At 33.3% G+C, this 20,873-nt stretch overlaps 2 protein-coding genes across 2 annotated transcripts; one reads left to right on the forward strand and one right to left on the reverse strand.

The window, feature by feature from the left end:
• The first annotated feature begins 885 nt into the window (after positions 1-885).
• Positions 886-13,380, forward strand: LOC140971515 (DNA ligase 4). The gene is made up of 27 exons (XM_073433812.1): positions 886-1,371; positions 1,540-1,631; positions 1,836-1,921; positions 2,036-2,172; positions 3,196-3,270; positions 3,447-3,538; positions 3,834-3,905; positions 4,596-4,675; positions 4,791-4,828; positions 4,927-4,933; positions 5,092-5,247; positions 5,891-5,966; positions 7,344-7,468; positions 7,551-7,585; positions 7,667-7,725; positions 8,493-8,576; positions 8,903-8,998; positions 9,067-9,115; positions 9,353-9,440; positions 9,604-9,801; positions 10,153-10,278; positions 10,377-10,476; positions 10,564-10,669; positions 10,815-10,945; positions 11,129-11,293; positions 11,641-11,796; positions 12,369-13,380. Exons 1-27 carry the CDS (start codon positions 1,033-1,035, stop codon positions 13,222-13,224), a joined length of 3,624 nt encoding a protein of 1,207 aa, XP_073289913.1. The 5' UTR covers positions 886-1,032; the 3' UTR covers positions 13,225-13,380.
• A 361-nt stretch (positions 13,381-13,741) lies between these two features.
• On the reverse strand, positions 13,742-17,229 carry LOC140971516 (transcription factor bHLH35). The gene is made up of 5 exons (XM_073433813.1): positions 17,083-17,229; positions 16,803-16,962; positions 16,185-16,412; positions 15,379-15,549; positions 13,742-13,890 (listed from the first exon to the last, which is right to left on the reverse strand). Exons 1-5 carry the CDS (start codon positions 17,154-17,156, stop codon positions 13,801-13,803), a joined length of 723 nt encoding a protein of 240 aa, XP_073289914.1. The 5' UTR covers positions 17,157-17,229; the 3' UTR covers positions 13,742-13,800.
• Between the last annotated feature and the right edge of the window lie 3,644 nt (positions 17,230-20,873).

Below are 20,873 nucleotides of genomic sequence, written 5' to 3' on the forward strand. Positions count from 1 at the left end.
AATAAAATTAGCCTCGATCTGTAACAAAATCAAGAGTGACGAGAAAGCACGCTAAAAACTAATATGTCCACAACCGCTCATTCAAATTCAAGACAATAGAAAAACAAATCCAAAGTTCAAATCAGGATTTTTGGAATCCTCATTTAAGTCATACATTGAAATTTTTTGTAAATCTTCATCTTCAAAAACAAGAGTACTCTCCAAATCATCACTTTAGGCACAATCAATATTCATCCTCTCAAATAACTCGTTGGAAATATTATCATAAACAACTACATTTTTTTCTATTTCACTTCAAAATTTTCATCTTCATCAAAATCAATCTCACTATCATAAAATTCGACTTCGTCATTGGTTTCACCTCTTGTTGTTTGTTTGAACTTCTTTTTGTTTCTCTGACACACCAAATGCATTTATCTTATTGATTGTAATCACATTATCCTGTAGTAAATAAATTTCTACTTCATAGCTTTTGGGAGAAATTATTCCTAATTTCAAGCATAACCGTCCCAATGCATCTTACGTCCTCTGCATACACCCGAAGTTCAATCAACTCTATCTTACCTATGTTTGATTTTTACTGTTTAACACAATTTAATTGTAACAAGCTGAGTAGGTTCCCCAATCTAGTATGAACATGAAGAATATTAAAATAAATACCTAATATCACACCTCAATAAATTTATTCATAACATTACAAAAATATAAAAACAATCGTAATTCAGAGTGTATCACTTCTTCTAGCCATGAATCACTAAGTAAATCCAATGTCAGCATATGAAACAATAAAATTATAAGATGAACTAAATATTCGAAACAATAAAAATATATCTTAAAATAGGTAAAATACCAGCAAAGCCAGAGGTTCTTCTGTTATATTTTTTTAAAAAAAAATATTAGTCTGACAGAGGTCGTCTCCTGCAAGCTTCCTTCTCAATAAACTGAAGCACTCACCGCTTGTATAGGATATCACACATAAAAAGTAGTACGATCGTCCCCTATTTGACCCTCTTCCGCCGCCGCCGGCTGACGATGGCCGAAACGAAGTTTAGTGTGATGGTCAGCCTGTTCAATTGGATTCAGAAGAGCAAATCCTCGTCGGTTAAACGCTCCAAATTCCGCAAGTTTCTTGACACATTCTGCCGCCCCAGCAACGGCGACGATTACTTCTCCGCCATTCGGTTGATACTCCCAAGCCTCGACCGAGAGCGCGGATCCTACGGCCTCCGCGAGCACGTCCTCGCCACAAGCCTCATCGATGCCCTTGGAATGTCCCGTGAAGCTTCTGACTCCCAACGTCTCCTCAACTGGAGGAAGGGAGGCCCAAAATCTGGCGCCTTTGCAGGAAACTTCTCTCTTGTCGCAGCTGAGGTCTTTTCATTCTCCATTTTTTTATGATCATAATGGCTGGTCAGGAAAAAAACCTAGAGTTAAATTCTGCTATCAAGTTGACATCTTTTTTTGCAATCTATTAGTTATTGGCGTTTTCAATATTGATAACTGGAACTGAATGATCTTACTGTTTTTCGTATATTTCAGGTGCTACAAAGGAGGCAGGGCATGGCGTCAGGAGGACTTACAATTAAGGAATTGAATGAGTTACTTGATCGGTTGGCTTCAAGCGAAAATAGGTTGAATTTTGATGTGAAGTTTAAGTAGACTTATCAAATGTTCTATCTTAATTCGGGAAATATCAGTACTGTGATTTGTTTTTGCATTTGAATCTTGCTTTTGTGGAAAATGCTCGTTCTTAACTTTTATGTTCTGAATCACGAGCAGCTCAATTGACCTTCATGATTATGAATTGATACTTATGCTTTTAAATCTTGATACAGGACAGAGAAGACATCGGTTCTTTCTGAATTGATTAGGAAAACAAATGCTCAGGAAATGAAGTGGATAATTATGATAATTCTTAAAGGTATATTTGGTTACTAATTTAATCTGATACTGCCATTTGTAATCTATTACTGATTTTATGTATCAATTTTTGCTTTTATCTTTTCTTTCTCTGCAATTTCTCCCAATGTTTTAGATCTCAAGTTGGGAATTAGTGAGAAGAGCATCTTTCATGAATTTCACCCTGATGCTGAGGACCTGTTTAATGTCACCTGTGACCTAAAACTGGTTTGTGAAAAGTTGCGAGATCGAAGTCTGAGACATAAACGACAGGTTTGCTTCAGATGCCCAAATCATGTATCCTTTTTTATTGACTTTGTTCACTGTGGTGCATGTTGGAGGAGTAAGTACGCTTCTTAACTCATTTGATATCCAACAATCATTAAGTTAGGGTTGATCACCACCAGAATCATCGATCATAGTCAGTATTGACTGAATGTACACCTACTTTAGTAATATTACAAAATTCTGAACTGGATTATATGTATTGGATAGTTCTTTTAACATCAAGGCTGAAGGGCCTTAGATAGTTCATTTTGGTTTTGTACTTCTTCTTGTTTCCTTTATATGAAGTACTGTTAAACGATGATATGTATGTTTCATAACTACCTCAGTCTAGGACCTTAGTTTATTGTATTATGTTCTTACATCATAGCACTGCCATTTGGATGCTTGTAAACGTACAGTTCATATATACTTGGAATATGGAGGTATTGTTCTCAGTACTTCTATTTGTTGTTCTGAACTGTAGCGTGCGATTACTTAAATTGCGAAGATGGATTATTCTTTGTCTGTCTTGGCTTATTATACGTAATTCTATATTACGGGGTATTAACTTGTTTGATGAATTTTGCAATTTTGAATTTGGGAGAATCCACTGTGTAGCTGAAAATTGGTTTTTAGATTTGCTTCTACCTTGTTCTCCGCCAATCATTACCACCTCATTCCTGTGTGTTGGTGGTGTCTGTTCAGACCCTTTCTGGTTAAGACCATAGCTTCAAACTACTTTTTTGAGGAGTGGATTCTTCTTTCTTTGCTTGATAACACTCCCACCCAAAAAAAGAACTCTGCATTTTGGTCCAAGGAACAACAAGAATTCTTTTATTATGCGACTTGTCGACATGACATCAGCACAGAGCTCTGTCCCTTCCACCCCCCCCAAAAAAAAAAAAAAAAAAATCCATGAGACTATTCTTTGCTACAATAGATGGCTTGCCTTGATAAATATTTTTCTTTTGGTCTTCATGTTCCATTTGCTGTTTGAAGGTTAGAAATAATGCTATTTGAATTGTTTAGGACATTGAAGTTGGCAAACCTGTTCGCCCTCAACTAGCTATGAGAGTCAGCAATTCCGCTGTTGCATGGAAAAAGGTCTGTATGTTTTTTAGTTGATTTCAAATACATGGAACCAATGCACTTTTTGTTACTTGGATGGTTGGTTCAAATTTTGAGGCACATGTTTGTGCTTTTATTTTTTTGCATTTATATTGAAGTTGAAAATCCTCAGGTATCCTGTTAATTTTTATTTATGTTTTACAATGAAATAGCTTCATGGCAAGGAAGTTGTTGTTGAGTGCAAATTTGATGGTGATCGCATCCAAATCCATAAAAATGGAGCAGTGATAAATTTCTTCTCGAGGTGGTTGCTTTCCTGAAATCAACTTTTTTTTCCTTTTCAATATCTATTGGTAATTAATATATGTTTCTACTCGAATTTGAATGGAATATATTTTTCTATGGTGAATCAATCTTGATAGTTATAAATTGCCTGTGTTAACTTGTTTATGGTACTTTGCTCCTTGGTACTATTAAATTCAGAGAATTAATAGCTTGTGTATTTTATCTGCTTGACATCTAATGTTACTGGTTAATATGTGACTTAAAAACAGTGTCAGATGCCTGAATGAAATTTCCTTTTCTGTTTTGCACGGCAGGAACTTTCTTGATCACCCGGAATACATACATGGCATGTCAGATATTATAAATGAGAATATCCTTGTTGACAGGTGAAAGTTTCAGAAAACATATTTCAAATTCCTAATCTTTCCCCATGAGCAATCTCTCTCCCCCCTCCCTATGTACTATTTGTCTTTCAGTGTTTCTAATAGCAGACTATGAAACGCTGAGTTAGACTTACAGAATCTTTGTTGCTGCCAGCGTTGCCGGTCATTTTTTTCGTAGTTCCTTGAAAAAACATTTTGTTGTCATCTTGGTTTGGGGAAAAAATGCTAAATTCTGCTTGGAAAAACAATTTATATCTCCAAAATTTGTTAGTTTGTAACTGATATATATAGTCCATGAATCATGTCAAATCTGTTGAGATCATTTTAACTATAGGATCCATATGGAGCCTGGACAACAAAATCAAACATATCCTAATGAACTTTCTCTACCTAGTTGTACATATATCTTGTCTTCAGTATATGCCATCAAACTTTCTCTGTTTTCTGGCTGTACATATGAATATAACCTTCCGGCTACCTCATCGACCACCCCCACCCTCTAGGTTGAGAACCACTATGCTTGTTTAGGAAAAAGATTTACATGTATCCTGTGAATTTTTTTAAGCTATTGGCCTCAGCTGAAGTATGACCCTTGGATGCTTTTTAAAGTGCGCCATAGTTTGTCTGATGCTTCCTTTAGTATCGAGATACAGAGATTAAACTGGATGAATGAGTCACACGTCTTTATTGCAGGTGTATTCTTGATGGTGAAATGTTGGTTTGGGACAAATCAGCGAATCGATTTGCAGAGTTTGGTTCTAATCAGGAAATAGGTTTATTGTTGCATTGCTGCCTTCGCTTGCTGTTTTACTGTCTGATGTAGTATCCTTGGTCCATGTGTCTATATTAATACTCACTGTTCCATCTTTCTTATTCTTGTTATCGCAGCCAAGGCTGCAAAGGAGGGGCTTGATAGTGATCGGCAGGTGTCTTTTATATAATGTGAAGTATGAAGTGTAGATAATTTTTTTAAAACTAGAAGCTTCCATTTCTCGGTTTTCATGACCACTTCCTTCTGATGCAGTTGTGTTGTATCCTTCTGTTGCGCCTGAATTCCCCAAGCAATTCAGGCCTGAATGCGATTCTCCAGTTTGGTCTGTATTTATGACGTGCAAGATAAAATAAAACATTATATTTGCAGACATCTTACTCTTTATTTTTAACTTTCCTTAATATAAGTTGTAACTAGATGTTGCATTTGACATTCTTTACGTTGGAGATACCAGTGTTATCCACCAAAGCTTGAAGGAGAGACACCAGAATCTTAAGAAAATTGTCAAACCTATAGCAGGTCGGTTGGAGATTTTGGTTCCTAATGGCGGACTCAATACTCATTGCCCTGCTGGTATATAATACTTTGCTTTGCTTCTGTTTGACGTTTTCTTTCGTGTAACAATACTTCTTTCTGGTAGACATACTGACAAGTTTTGCCAAGAAGTTTATGTTTATTATACTACTACCTTAAGGTTGCACTTGGGTTCATGGATTTGATCTCCTAAGATGCAAATCCATCATTTTTGTTTGGCAACAAATAAAAAAAATGGAAAATTTGAAATACATATTCAAACCTAATATATTTTGGCGATTTTGGCTGCATGTGAAATTTCTAATAAAATAATTATCATTTCAAATTCTTCCATTCAAAATCCATAATGAAAATCTAAATCCATCAGTCTAACATAGACAAATAATGCAGCCAAACTGTACTTTAAAAACTGGTAAGGATTGGTTCACTTCTTTACTTTTTGAAATTACAAACGGGGGATTGCTGTTTGTAACTGTCTCGAACCTGAGACCTGCTCTTATGATGAGAGCTTTGGTGTGATTTGACCACTTGAGGTCCTGGCGGTTCACTTCTTAATTTCATGGTGTTTGGTTTGGAACTAGTTTTTTTTGTCCTTACATCTTTCTCATTAGTTCTGGACACTGTTTGCTGGATGTTTTTTGGTTGCTGCTGTATGTTTCTGTTTAACTGCACTATCTGTCAGGGGAACCTTGTTGGTCACGAATTGTTCATAATGTTGATGATGTTGAGAGATTTTTCAAAGAAACCATTGAGAACAGGTCAGAAAATTTTCCGATTATATGTCCAGTCTTATAATTACTACCCATTTTTAGAAGTTCATTGGTGTTTATGTTCATGAATTTTCAATATTCTCTTTAAATATGTTTATCTACATTTGTAAGTGTTATAATGTCCGTGGCAGCTCGCTGTGCATCTTTAACAGTGCGATTTTTTTATGGCCATTGGAATTCATCTTGACGTAGAAATACTTCTGTATTTGCAGTGGGTATAGTGTGCCCTCTTGTTGATGCTATCTAGTATGCAAAGTTTATGTGAAATTTACAAATCTTGTGTTACCTTCCTTCCCCCACCTCTTACTTTTTTGAAGAAATTTTTCTTCCACTGGCTAGATAAGTAATGGATACATGCTAAAGCACATCAAACACCTTCATATTGTGTAGACACTTGGTGTGGTGCTCACTTTCTGCCTGCAAGTGTTTGTTGAACTCCTGTTAGAGGATTTTCATGGGTTTTTCCGTGAGGGTAATTGACCTTATGAAATATTTGTTTGTTACAAATTAAGCTTGGTAGTGATTCTTTTCATGTTTTTGTTACTTTCAAAAATGCGTGTGTATGTGTGTTCCTGGATGCTCCTAGGTGGTTTTCTGAACTGCTTTGACAGTCTGAAACTGGTCGAAGATGGCGCTGTATTACTGTCTAGACTTTCTTTATCTAATTGGTTTGTGGCTGATATTCCGAGAGTTGCCTTTCTACATATCTGATAGAATTGCCCCAGCAAATGGATACACTGACAGTCTGCACTAGTGGTATTATAAATTCTCATAGGTTGCATTTGGATTGATGGACTTGGAGCTTAGAATTTCAAATCTATAATAGCAAATACTTTTAGTTGTTTGGTTAAATTCATTTGATAATGAATTTTAAATCTTCAACTACTTAATTTTGAATCATTATATTGAATTTTAAACCCGTCTAATATGGGTCTCAATATGAAGTTATTTCAAATCCTTGTTTCAAATATTTCATTAAATCCAAATCATTCCATCGAAATGCAACCTTAGATGCAGCTGGTCTTTGCTACATGTAACGATAAATTTTTTACACTTGTATCAACTCAAGAAAAACTTTTGTTGGTTATTTAAACGAATCTACACTTGGTGGACTCTGATAGATAAACAAATACAGCTTGCATGCCAAGAGTGATAGATGCTGCTGAAATAAAACATCTAAGAATGGGATAAATGAAAGGATGGGATCAGAAGTGAAATTGTGGGGTGTTGTAGGGACTTTGATTTTCTCATGATACTCATGTTTGTATCCATGAAACTATTGTCAATGATAGTTACCTAAACCATGATTTCCCCTCAAATCATCTAGTTTTTTTATACATACAATATTCGTTTTAACAATGTCAGAGACGAAGGAATTGTTCTGAAAGATCTTGGCTCCAAATGGGAACCTAGTGATCGAAGTGGGAAGTGGCTGAAGTTGAAGCCTGATTATATTCACGCTGGCTCGGATTTAGATGTTCTTATCATAGGTTTGAAACTAACCTTTAACTTCTTCAACAGAGGAGGATTTTTTACACTATTATGTTATAATACTTGAGCCATTTTATGCAGGGGGATACTATGGATCTGGGCGTCGTGGAGGAGATGTGAGGATAATACTTGATTTTGTGTTTGTTTTTTCTTCATATTCTGTAATTAAACTTTCTGCTTTTGTTACATGCTTGAAGATTGCTCAATTCCTTGTTGGTCTGGCAGAGCGTCCTGCCCCAAACACGTATCCTAGACGGTTCGTCTTTTTGTAACTTTTTAACTTAAAGTTCTTTAATGTATCATTCCCTCTAAATGTGTTTTAAGCTTTTAGTATGATACAGTTACAGTTACTTTCTCATAATTTTTATTGTTATATAATTCATCTATCGAGATTCGAGAGAACTGTGATTTTTACTTGTTTATATTTACTTGTGCTTTATATCACATTTCTGTGGGAAATTTGTTTTCATTCCATGCACTTAGGTACATGCATGTTAGAACTGGCAAAAGATGCCTTCAGTATTCACCTTCTATTTTTGTTCCTTCTTTTTTGCTTTGGCTTTCTATAGTCTTTTCCTCGTTTACTGTAATATGATTTTTAATTCAGTAATATGATTTTTAATTCAGTATTTATTCTTCGAGCTGATAGTCTCTGACCTATAATTGTTTTCAGCATCAGAATCTTTCAGTGGTAGCTTTTCTATCTTTTTTGGCATTTAGTAAATTTTTAACTCATTAATCAGCTGGAAAGCATCCAGCATAATCATTGTGTTACGAGGTTGTACTTGTAATATCTGACAGATTCTTAAATCAATGTGTAACTTAGTGGAAAAGGAAGTGCTTTACCTGTGGTATTAATGTTAATTTCTTATCCTTTTAGCCAGTCCTTGGGTTTTAGTGGTCATAATTTCCCTTTTGACCAACCCATGGCATTTTAATGACATCTGTTGTGGGAAACTGGATTAGCCCTTTGCAGAGACAGGTGTTGTTTTCAGTTATGAGTTAATTGTTGTGGTCCTGCAGATTTGTCTCCTTCTGCAGAGTGGGTACAGGGCTCTCTGACGAGGAGCTTGACGCTGTTGTGACTAAATTGAAGCCATATTTCAGGTAACTGTTAATCAACAGTGTCTGAATCTGAAAATTGTTGTACAAATTTTTGGCTGCCAATTGGTGAGATGACTGCCGGAAAGAAAATGTTTAGGTTGACTCATGGTCTTTGGTTTAGTTTGTTGGATTAGTAAATGCACATTTTAACATGGAACTTGCATGAAGTTTGATAGTATTCATGGGTGGGGCATTTGCAAGCAAACAGGTATTTACGTGGAATTAAGTTTGAATTACAAAAAAACTTTTTAGGCTTTTATTTCTGCTTGCAACATAGATCGTAATTGAATCATTTCTTTTCGTAAAATCTCGAGCAATGCCTTTTGCAGGAAATATGAAAGTTCAAAAATGGCACCACCAAGCTTTTACCAAGTTACGAATAACTCAAAGGAGAGACCAGATGTTTGGGTTGAAAGCCCGGAAAAGTGAGCATAAATTGTTCAGACCGCAGCTCTTTCTTTGTGTTTCTCAACCTTTGTGCTTTTGTTTGCAGATCGATTGTCCTTTCCATCACTAGTGACATTCGAACAATCAGATCCGAGGTACCCTTGTAACTACCAAATATTTTGCCGTTCTCGCAATGCACGTCATCTGAAGTCATTTAAAATGATATTGAACTTTGAGTGGGATCCGAGTTTGGATTTGTTCATCACTCGTACCTTTACGTTTCTGCATTTTGATTGTGTAACTATTCCCTAGGTTTCCAACCATTTTTAGTACATCTTTGTGGAATCTAGTTTCAAGTGTCATGATCCTATTTTAATTTTTTATGCGTTCAGGTTTTTGCTGCTCCGTATAGCTTGAGATTTCCACGAATTGATCGAGTGAGATATGACAAGGCTTGGCACGAATGCCTTGATGTGCAATGTCAGTGCATCCCTGAATTTTAATATTTCATCATCTTCAATAGATAATATTGATCTTTTTTTATTTCTTGTTACATTATCCGATGTTTCATGTACAGTCAGATTACTATTTTACTCTCTCAACCAGCTGTCGAGATGGATTATTTTCTTTTTCACTATTGCAGCTTTTGTTGAATTAGTACATTCAAGCAATGGTACCACCCAAAAGTGGACAGATTATGCAGTTGAGGATAACAAGCCAAAACGTGCAAAGTTGTCTAGAGGAGCGAAAAAGAATGTTTCTGCCGTTCCTTCCCATTTTATAAAGACAGATGTTTCGCAAGTTAAGGGAGAGACTTCAATATTTTCAAACATGGTGTTCTGTATCCTATGACCATATGCTAAATATGGCCAGTGTGAAATATATTCGGATTTAGATATTTCGTACAGCTGTGTGGTTAATTCACTGATAATATAATACATCAGAAATCTTTTTACTTTGGAAGGGATAATCTTCCAAGTTAAGAATACCGTAGACTGGTCTGAAGAAATAGTAATCTTTGAAAGTCAATTGGCTGTTATCATATAATTAGTGGGACCAAAAGTGTGATTGCTCAATCATTTGGTGATTATTTATCTGTTTCAATTTCCTTAGGTTCGTCTACGCCAAAATTAACTTATTTAGTTTTTGTGAAAGAATTTATTCGTTAATTGAACCTCCTTGACATTTTTAGACTTTGTAAGTGTACCTTCGTCCCATTCGCTTGATTCTCTGCACAAAATGGTGGTTGAAAATGGCGGTACTTTCTCCATGAATCTGAACAGTTCGGTTACTCACTGTATTGCTTCTGAGAGTAAAGGTCAGTTTCTCATTCCTCTTCTCACAAGAACACGCAGAAAAAGTAAGTGCTTTTATATACCCAAAAAAATCTAACGTTTTTGTACAAATATCTTGCAGGAATCAAGTTTCAGGCTGCAAAGCACCAGGGAGATGTTATTCATTGCTCTTGGTTCATTGATTGTTGCTCAAAGAAGATGCTTCTACCTTTACTGTCAAAGTTAGCGTAACACTGTTTCACTTACCTCCATGTTGATTTATAACCCTGTGATTTTATTTATTTACTAGATTTTCGTCTTTTGTGAAGATACTATCTTTTCCTCTCCGACATTACGAAGAAAAGGTTGCAAGAAGAAATCGATGAATTCTTTGACTCTTACTATTTGGATATTAATACTGCAGATCTCAAACAGGTATATTAATCTGCCAAATTCCCCTATATGTTTATTATGTTGATAATCGTGCTATATCACCAGTGACTGGAAGTAAAATGTGCACGGATGATGCCTTAATTAAAATTATTTAGTTTTCTTTTTTTTTTTATTTGTTGCTTTTCAGATCCTAAAAGACATAGGTAAGATCGAATATCCCAACTCAATTGAGTATTACAAGAAAAAGCTATGTCCGAAGGAAGAATGGACTCGCTTTCATGGTTGCTGCATTCACTTTCATCTCCCAAACCAATTATTGTAAGACGATTATCTCTCTACACTAGAATATGAACCAAGTTAGATGTCGGTTGTATTTGCTGCTTTGAAGTTGAGATTTAATCCTCTTTTATCGTGTTGTAGAAAAAATATGAACTGGAGTTAGATGTCGGTTGTATTTGCTGCTTTGAAGTTGAGATTTGATCCTCTTTTATCGTGTTGTAGAAAAAATATGAACTGGAAAACTCCATTGGAGCTTGCAATGAGAAGGATGAAAGTTGAGGTTTCCATGGGTGGTGGAACTGTTACTGAGACTCTTCACCATGCTACTCATTTAGTAGTTGTGTCTTATCCACAGCTTGATGTGGACTTTGATACGTTATTGAGTAGGTGAGCAGTACTTTATGCCAGGATAAACACTAACTGTACTTTTCGGTCGATGGCTGCTTAAATTTATTTTAAATCTTATAGCTTATTTATCCAGTGTCTTATTTCTTTCAGTGCATTTCCCCAACTCCAAGTTTTCTTCACAGTTACTACTGCTATTTACTATCGCCATACAGCATCTTGGCATTACAGTTATAAGCCTCCTAAAATGAGTTGAGAGTTCAGGTTCATGTAACAGTTGTAGGAGATTCCATTTTAAAAGAGAGGTTCAAAAATCAAAATAATGATTAATGCCTTCAGTAGATGGGTCCTTTTTTATCATATTATTATTACTTAGTTATTTTTGTCAGTTTCATGGAGGCAGAGAGGGCTCTCTTGCGCAGTAAAAATTTGCAAATTGTCAAGTCAGAGTGGTTGGAGAACTGCTTCGAGAAGCGCCAGAAGTTGCCAGAGGAGAGTTACAGTTTGAAACCCTTGGGCTTTGGCCAGTCTTTATCAGAGTTAGAGTAAGTGTTGAAATAGTCTAATTAATGTTTTATGCACGACACTATCTTAAAATCATGGAAACTCGTGGTTACCAAAAATACTTTGATGTATTTCTTACCTCGTGTTTTTTATGCTCTCTGCATCTTTTGTTTGGCAAGGCTTAAAGGTGAGAGTTGATACCCTGAGTATCTGTTGCAGTCTTAAATTTTTCGTACACTTGAACAGGGGTCATTTTCTGTCATAATCCATGAGTTCAGGGATAGCTTTCAGTAATATCTCCAGAAGTATAGCCACATCTCGTGAAATTGCTAAATTTAGCCTCGCCTTTTGACATTGCATATAAACAATCCTAAAGCATATGGTTGTCCTAGCTGAAACTAATTTTTCACCCATTGCTCTCACCACGAGTGTAAAATGTGATAATCATCTATCAATGAAATATATACATGGAGATCATGTAAAGCATACAGATTCATACGTGATTTCACCATAAGTATATGTTCTGCCAGTAGATTTGCAGGTATTTTCAATTCAAAATTTATGTTTCGCAGCTAGAATTACATGTTAAACTGTATTTATTGTGGTATTTCAGCGATCAACACAACGTTGGTAGAGAAGATTACAGTAGCTATTTTAATATGGGAAATAGGGATGCATCTCCTTCTTCTGACAAACGTGAGAAATGGAGCAAAACCTATGCTACCGCAGATAAGCCAAGATTAGTCAACTTGCCTACCAGAAGTATAAAAAGGAAACGGGGAAGTTCAAGTGGAAATAATACGGGAAAGGAAAAACCAATTGTTAATCAGCCTCGAAGAACAAGAGCACGGATTGGAAACAAGCCTGCTAAGATATCTGAAAATGAATCAGATGAAGTTGCTTCTTTAGATGAGAAAAACACATCCGAAAACAGTGACATGAATTGTGGGATCCCTGAGACGGTTAAAGATAAAGGAAAATCGGGTTGCAGTCGTCCTCGAAGAACAACAAGGGCTCGGATTAGGAACAAGCCTGCAAAGATTGGCGAGAATGCGTTTGATCTAGATGGTTCATCAGATCGGCAAACTATCAGAAAAAACTTTGAAGTCAGTGAAGCAAAGCTCGTTCCTGATATTCAAATGGAAGCAACAGTGGAAGAGTCTGAAGCACCAGAAAGAGGCCAACCTGTTGAACCAGCCGTTGCTGAATGTAGTGGGAGCAGAACACAGTGCAACAATCAAGTTGCGAACACACTCGATCCGGTTCAAGCCATGCTGCTAAATATGTTACCAATTCTTTCAACCCAGAAAACCGATACTCCTACTGCCATTGTTGAAGAGGTTAAATTTCGAGATACTGATCAAACTCAAGATGAAGAAAAATTGCCTTCAAATGTTGATACAAAACCGGCTACGAAAAGGAAAGTCAGCTACAAGGATGTCGCTAACCAACTGCTTAAAGATTGGTAAACTACTTTAGCGGTTTGAAGTAACTGTATAAAATATTTCTGTATTGTCGTTTGAGACTGGTTGTATTGTGCTACTATATATGTTATGCACTGTATTATATTTTTAATTAATGTTTTTTGAGTTTCAGATAATTTGACTAGTATTCGATGGACATTTTGTTGCTGCTTCACTCTGAACAGGTTCTTCCATCAACTCTTTGGAAGGTGTTGCAAATGTTGTATAACTTTGGGTGTTAGAAAATCTGGATAACCTATCAGTTAAATTGAATAATCGATAACAGCTTTAAACCAGCTCTTAATTGGGTTAAACTGTGTGGGAGGGGTTGAATTCCGTTTAATCAGTCTAAATTCACTCTCTGCTCCTTCCATTTTTATATTTTACATATCCATACGATTAAGGTTACGGGTTTCGAAATGGTGAAAAAAAGAAAGTGTTTTGACTCACTGCTTTCTAACTAATGCAAGTTCTAAGATGGAGATATTTCAAATTGTTTGTTGACAGATGACAAAATCGAGTATTTTCTGAAATTATTTCAATAGTGAATCTTGTGCATAAAATTAAATATATATTGTTTAATTAGTTGCTCATAGGGCTGTCTGGATCATTCATTGTGGCAATGGCACTTTCTATCTTCGCTCTCAAAAGCTCCTTTTCTTCCTCGTCAGCCTGAAATTTATAAATATGAATCAAATCGAAAAATTTATTTATTTCCATAAATATATTAAATAAATAAATTTGATAACCAAAATACCATGTATTTAATGTATATGATACTTAATTGATTATTGATTTGGAAAAAATATAGATAGCAAAGTGAAATACTATCGATGGATTAAACTCAATCGAATATATCACTGTTAGATGTATACTAAAAAATCTTAGCAACAAATTTAATCGAGCAATTGCAAAAATTATAAAACATAAAAAATTAAATTATTTTCATATTTATTATCTAATTTAGCAAACTATCACTACATAAATGAAATTAAATCTTCCAGATTTATTTTTTTTCTTCCCTTTTTAGGGGGGAAAAACTCGATTATAATTAAAAGAAAACGGGAATCAAACGAGATCGTGGAATTTAGACTGAGTTTTGATTCATAAAAATATTATGCACTGAAATATATATTTTAAATAATAAATATATATTTTTTGGAACAAAATAATAATTTTAAAACACCTAAATATCTTTTTCACGAGAACAGAAACGAACAAAATATTTTATCACTTTTTCAAAGATTTCACACACACACAGTTAGTCACACACGCACGAATTTATATAATATAATGCAATATAAAAAGTGACCGATTAATACAAAGTTTAATAATTTTGATGGATGAAAGCTGCAACATTGTGGATTATTGTTAGGCACGTATATAAATAACAGGACTTTATTAAAAGTAAATTTAATTTCAATTTATGCATAGGTTCTTGGGATATAAAACACTTTGGTCCCCATATTCTTTAATAAATTCCATAGATCAATGATTGTCCATAAATAGTGGGTTTTTTCGTCTTCATTGGAATAGAAAAATACTTAAGTCATGGGTTTTCATTCAATATTTTTTATATATATATTTTAAAAAAATGAGTATGTTTGATGTGAGATGATTTCTGAGAGACAAGTTGATCCAATAAATATATGCAATGAAAAAGAATAATTTTGATATAAAAAATAATATTTTTTATGAGACATATCGGTTCGAAAACCCGTCTCACAAATTTGACATGCAAGACCCTCTTATAGTAGTTTTTTTATAAAAAAAAATTCCCTACTATTAATTTAAATCTTGGGCAATGTAAAGTTGACATACATGTATATGTAAGCAACTCTTTTGACACGCTAATTGTTTTTAATATTAAATGTTTTCTGCTCAAAATTTCATCATTATAAGGTTAATTTTAAGAAACGATATCATAAAATTCTAGATAATGAGATATGAACGTAATTTTATAATTTTGACTCATTCATGTCATGCGTAAGCTTGGAAAAAATAGGTTTTAAATTCCATCAAAATAAATCAATTATTATTTCTTTACTTTCAATTTAAAAAAACATTTACCCATTTTAATTAATGAAATATATAGAGATTATTGAATTAAAAGATATATACTTTTATAAAATGGAAAAATGGAAAAATAAAAAAGCCTACCTCAATGAACACAGTCTTCAATAGCCTTCCTGAAAAAGCTGTGATATTGGCTGTAATAACTTTGAGCTTCAGCAATTCAAACATCTCACAAAGCTTTACAACGGTATCTGTTCTTTTATTGCATGTCAAGCTTACTACCACTCTCTTTTCTCCCATGCTCGATACCCTCAACTGCCCCAAAAATTTTGGTAAAAATTAAATTAATGTTAAATAATAATAATAATAATAAAAGTTGCATAATTAGTTACATTTGTCCACATACGCATGTAAATATAAAAATACAGTACATCTTATTAAAAGTCAAGAAAATTTCACATATATATCAGTTCTTAACTCTATAATTTATAATCATATATATTTATTGAGAGTTCGCTTGGTAGCTAGAGATAGGCTAAAGCGAGATTAATATTTGGATTACATGTTGGTCATTCTACTAAAAATTAAGCCGATATAATATTGATACAGTTCAAATATTTTAAATTATATAGTAATACAAGCGTCCAATTGCAATCACCGTCCTAGTAAACTTAATTATTTCTTCAAAAAAATCTTCCTCTCAATGGTTGAATCATACTTTCAAGCTTATGAGAATCAGATACGTACATACCCTCTTATACTGATTTTAAAAATTGAAAATTTATCATTTTACCAAAATCTATTAACATTGAAGAAATATATCTTGTATGTTCATTTATTTCCATTTTTTGATGCTTGATTAAATCGTTTACTATCGTCAAATTTATTTATTTTTTGAACGGATTTACGTGTTTCGAGAATAAACTAAAAGATGCAATCATAAAACCCACCTCAAGAACTTCAAGAGGGGATGGATTGAATCTTGATCCATGGTCATATTGGTCCATTCTTGATCTCTTTGCCTCAGAACAAAATTCTTGATCAAAATCACGAATGGGGCGGCTATTTGATGATTTCCCATTTTCCAGCTCTGAAATCTCAGCTTGAAGTATTCTTTCTTCTTCATGTAGTGTTTGGATATACTCAATTGCATCTTTGATAATCGATGCTTTATCCATCTACAACAACAATTTCTCACATACCAGTCATAAAGATCATTGCAATTATTGAGGATTCATTAAATTAAGATATTTTCATTGAATTAAATATGTGATATGGTCATAAAACATGATAAGAAATAATCAACAACGGCATTATTTTTATGTTATGTATGTATTTTATTTATATATAAATGGATAATAATTGTGTCATGATCAAATTATATAATTTTTTTCTTCAAGGTGAACATAGAATAACATATAAAATACCATTGGAGATGAAAGATTTGAACAGCTATAAATGTTCACTCGACATTATATATAGTTAATTAATTGTTGACGTATTAATATAATTGCAAGTTGGATCAATAATTACGCATTAATAATATAATAATAATAAATTAACATTACCTTAGTGATATTAGGGACCACTGATCTTAGTGCATAGAGCCTTTCGTTGAGCTTCTTCCTCCTATTCCTTTCCGAAGCTATGTTTTTTGAAGCCGACAATGAGTGGACTCCGTCCGGCGAGCTCGAGTCGTAATACGTAGAAAGCACTTCATCGAAGTAACTATATTTGATAGCATCGTTTAAAACCCCCCATCGAATCAACGTTTCAGAAAAAAAAAAACATCGGATATAACTAAAACAAGATATATACAAAATAAGATAAGATACGAGTCTATCGTACCTTTCGAGTTCTTCGTTTTGTAGGTACATACTTTCCCAATAATGCTTATACTCATCATCAAGAAAGTTTTCCATATTGATTTATTAGAAAGAAAAATGGAGAGTTTGTGATGCCACTTTCTTGGGAGATTATGAAGGAGTGTTGGGAATATTTTTTTGTGTATTTATAGGACTATTAATATATATCGATATTTTGGTTCATATTTATTGATAGCAACATTACATGCCTAATTAGTGGTAACATGAATCGGCCAATTTGGGACTATTATTGTAAATAAATCTCCGTTAGAAATTCTTTATAAGTAATTAAAATTTTGGTATAAAAAATTAATTAAACATGTCACACACGCATAACGTAACATGCATGCTTGTACATATATTGGTACATATGCTATTAAAAAAAAACTTGAATATATCAAATATATATGGTAAAAAATAGTTCTAAAATTTTATACTCCCTACAATTAAATTCCATTTTATAACCTATGCATGTTAAAAAAAAATTTGAATGATATTATTCGAAAATGAAAAATAGTCCATTTAGTCTTTTCAATTGTCATGTTTTCTGTTTTGGTTTTCTAGTTTGTAGTTGTGTTTTATTCGTATAATTTTGTTTTTTTTTTTTTGGGTTTTTAGTCTTGTTTAATCGGAACGATGACGTGATATCGAAAACTATTGACGTGATATGAATCGGTATTCAAAAAAAAAATTGAAAAATTTAAGAGAAAAACCGTGAAATGACTAGTATACTAATGCACTTGCCATGTTCCTTCTGAACTATGCGGCTCCACGCAAAGTCAGCTCGTCCACACATTAAGGCTTGATTGCTCATAACATTATCTGACTTTTAAACAAACACGCCAAACATGGTGATGGTATCTGAATATGCGAGTGAGCGCAATTTCAAGACAAAATCTCTTAGATATGGTCTCATGTGTAAATTTTGTACGAATGATATATAATCTGATCTATGACAAAATATTATTTTTTATCCAAAGTATTATTTTTATTTGAAAGTATTGACACCCGTATCGCAAATAAAAATCCGTGACAAAATTTCATAGAAGACTTACTCAACTTTCTATTAACCAAAATAGCTGATTAAATTGATTAAAAAAATTGGTTATTTAACTCTAATATGTTTGCTTTCGATTATTAAATTTTTTTAGAATTGACGAAAAAAAATAAAATAAAATAATAATAATAATAAGACTGAAATGACGGAAATGAAGAACAAATTTTTTTTTAAAAAAAAATATATAGGAGGCCATTATGTTCATTTGGTGGTGTTAGTGGTTTTTCGAAATTCTTTTACCCTATATTTTCATCAACAGTTGGGAACAAAAAATACATTGTAATATTTCCATTTAATCGTTAATTGTCATAATTTTTTTCTCATCGGTCCTGCTTTTCGAAGTTAGTTCGGTCTTTCTAATAATTTTTATTTTGGAAAATCGATTTAATTTTTTATTCAATGCTAATGAAAAATTTGGTCGATTAGGTTAAAGAAATCGATTTATTGAGTTTCATGAAATTAGATGAAACCGATGATCAAATTAGCGGAATATGATGGGCAAATTTTGGGAGTCAAAACGCTTTCATGAAGCACACGGAAGGAACATTGTACAATGTGATAAACACAAGTGACTAGGACCAGGGGTATTTTTGTGATTCACTTTTGTTAGTATTTCTAAGAAGAAATCATTAATTCTTAATAAATGATAAATAAAATAAATAGAAAATTATTTTGAAAAAGACAAATGTCTCCAGCAATCCAGCAAGACTTATGTCGTGTTTAGATGTATGGATTTGAAATCCATAGACTTCGATTATATTTTTATTATTAACAATGAAATAATAGATATAATCTTAAATTCATACATTGTTTATTTACACATTAGTTTCACAAATTAGAATGAACTTAAAAATAATTATAATTAACATGAAATATTATATAAACATGTAATGTGTGAATTTGAAATTTATGATTTTGTTTATCTAAAACTACAAATTAAAAATAAATTTAAATATATTTGAAATCCATAAATCTAAATATAATATTAGATTTTTCTATTATATTCCAGACATGAAAAGAAACTTATAGGAGCAGAATTAGCGCGAGATCTCCCGAAAAATGCAACTTATTGGAATTTTGAAAAAAATTATTTGATTAAAGAAAATCTATAATAACTTAAAATGATATATCACTGTTTACTTGTAGATAACTATTCAACTTATTGAATTATTTAGTTTAATTTTTTTATAAATGTATTAATTAAAAATTAAAATAAAAAATATTATAAATATAATTGTTAGGTGCGTCTAATGAGTCCAAACCCGTCAAACTTTGTATATGAGTTTAATTTTTAACGGGTACTTATGGGTACGCGTCCTTCAAAATTTTAATGAGTCGGATCTCGGGTCCATTAATTAGGACTTGAATAACTTTGGATTTAGAAAAAATTAAGTGTGAATTGAATCCTAGTCGTTGAGATTGGGATATTTGGCCGGTGGTCATAGTATTTGTGCTGGAAGGCGACGAGCAAATGGCCTACGCACTGCATAACAAGAAAGATGCATCCATTAAGGTGGTTGTAATTATAGCGTACAAGACAAGAACTAGGTGAACTTGACTTGTCCGTTTGAGTGCAAGACTTGACATTTGTTAAGATAAAACATTTATTATTCGGTCCAAAGTAATTGTTGTTATTTAAGATGTAACTTTATTTCTTTATACTTATGATAGTATAGAGTGTACCTACCTTTATGTTAATGGGTCGGGTTGTTAAGCTCGTGAATCTGAAGAAGTGTGTGTCTATCTGATGGTGCTGATTCATATCTCATAAGACCAGTCTTACAATTTCTCTAATGTCGGCCATGTCCCTGATAGAAGTAGTATTATCCGTTAAGTTTTGGCTTCACTTTTTACGGTCCAAAATATCCAACCAGATAAACGTTAGTAGTTTGAAGAATGAAAAATTCCAAGAGGTCATACATCTCAAGAGGAAACAGTATTACCCGTGAAGATCCCGTGTCACTTTTTACGTCCCCACCTAGCCAACCAGATCAAGCGGAGAAATATCAGCAACTTGACGCACGAGAACTTCTCAGAAAGTCACTCATCCCTGTATTTTCACTCAATCACACTTAACCCAACATCCTCCCAAGAAGTATATAAATATGCTTCTTGAGAGATTTGAACATATGACCTTGTTTTTATACCAATTGTTAGGATCAAGCGTTTACCATAGGCCAAAAACTATAGCTATTAGACAATGTGCAATTTTATTTTCGTATACTTGTGACAGCGTACAGTACACCTACTTGTGTGCTAATTGTTCGGACTCTTAGGCTCATAAGTCTGGAGCATGTCTAGCTGTTGATACTGACTCATATCCATTAGAAATCGGTCTTATCATTTCTTTACCGTCGATCATGTCTCTATCAGAGACAGTATTAACTTGTATTAGCTGTTAAGATTCAATCACTCTTTTACATTCCATATAGCCAACCAGATCAAGCTGAGCAACTTCAACAGCTTAACGTACGATAACTTCCCAACATGTCACTTATTTTAATATTAATCTCATTCACGCATGCTTGATTCAACCACCTTCAATTTCTTTTACTAAGAAAAGACCTAACACACAAAAACAATAAAATACTTTATTTTTATATATAAAAAACTAATACAAAAGATTTTATTACAATAGTTATTTACTTGTTTATATTNAAAAAAATAATATTTTTAGTATAAAAAGTAATAATTTTTCATGGATGACCCAAATAAGA

Source organism: Primulina huaijiensis, chromosome 2 (assembly GCF_012295235.1).
Source record: "Primulina huaijiensis isolate GDHJ02 chromosome 2, ASM1229523v2, whole genome shotgun sequence".
NCBI classification, from domain to species: Eukaryota; Viridiplantae; Streptophyta; class Magnoliopsida; order Lamiales; family Gesneriaceae; genus Primulina; species Primulina huaijiensis.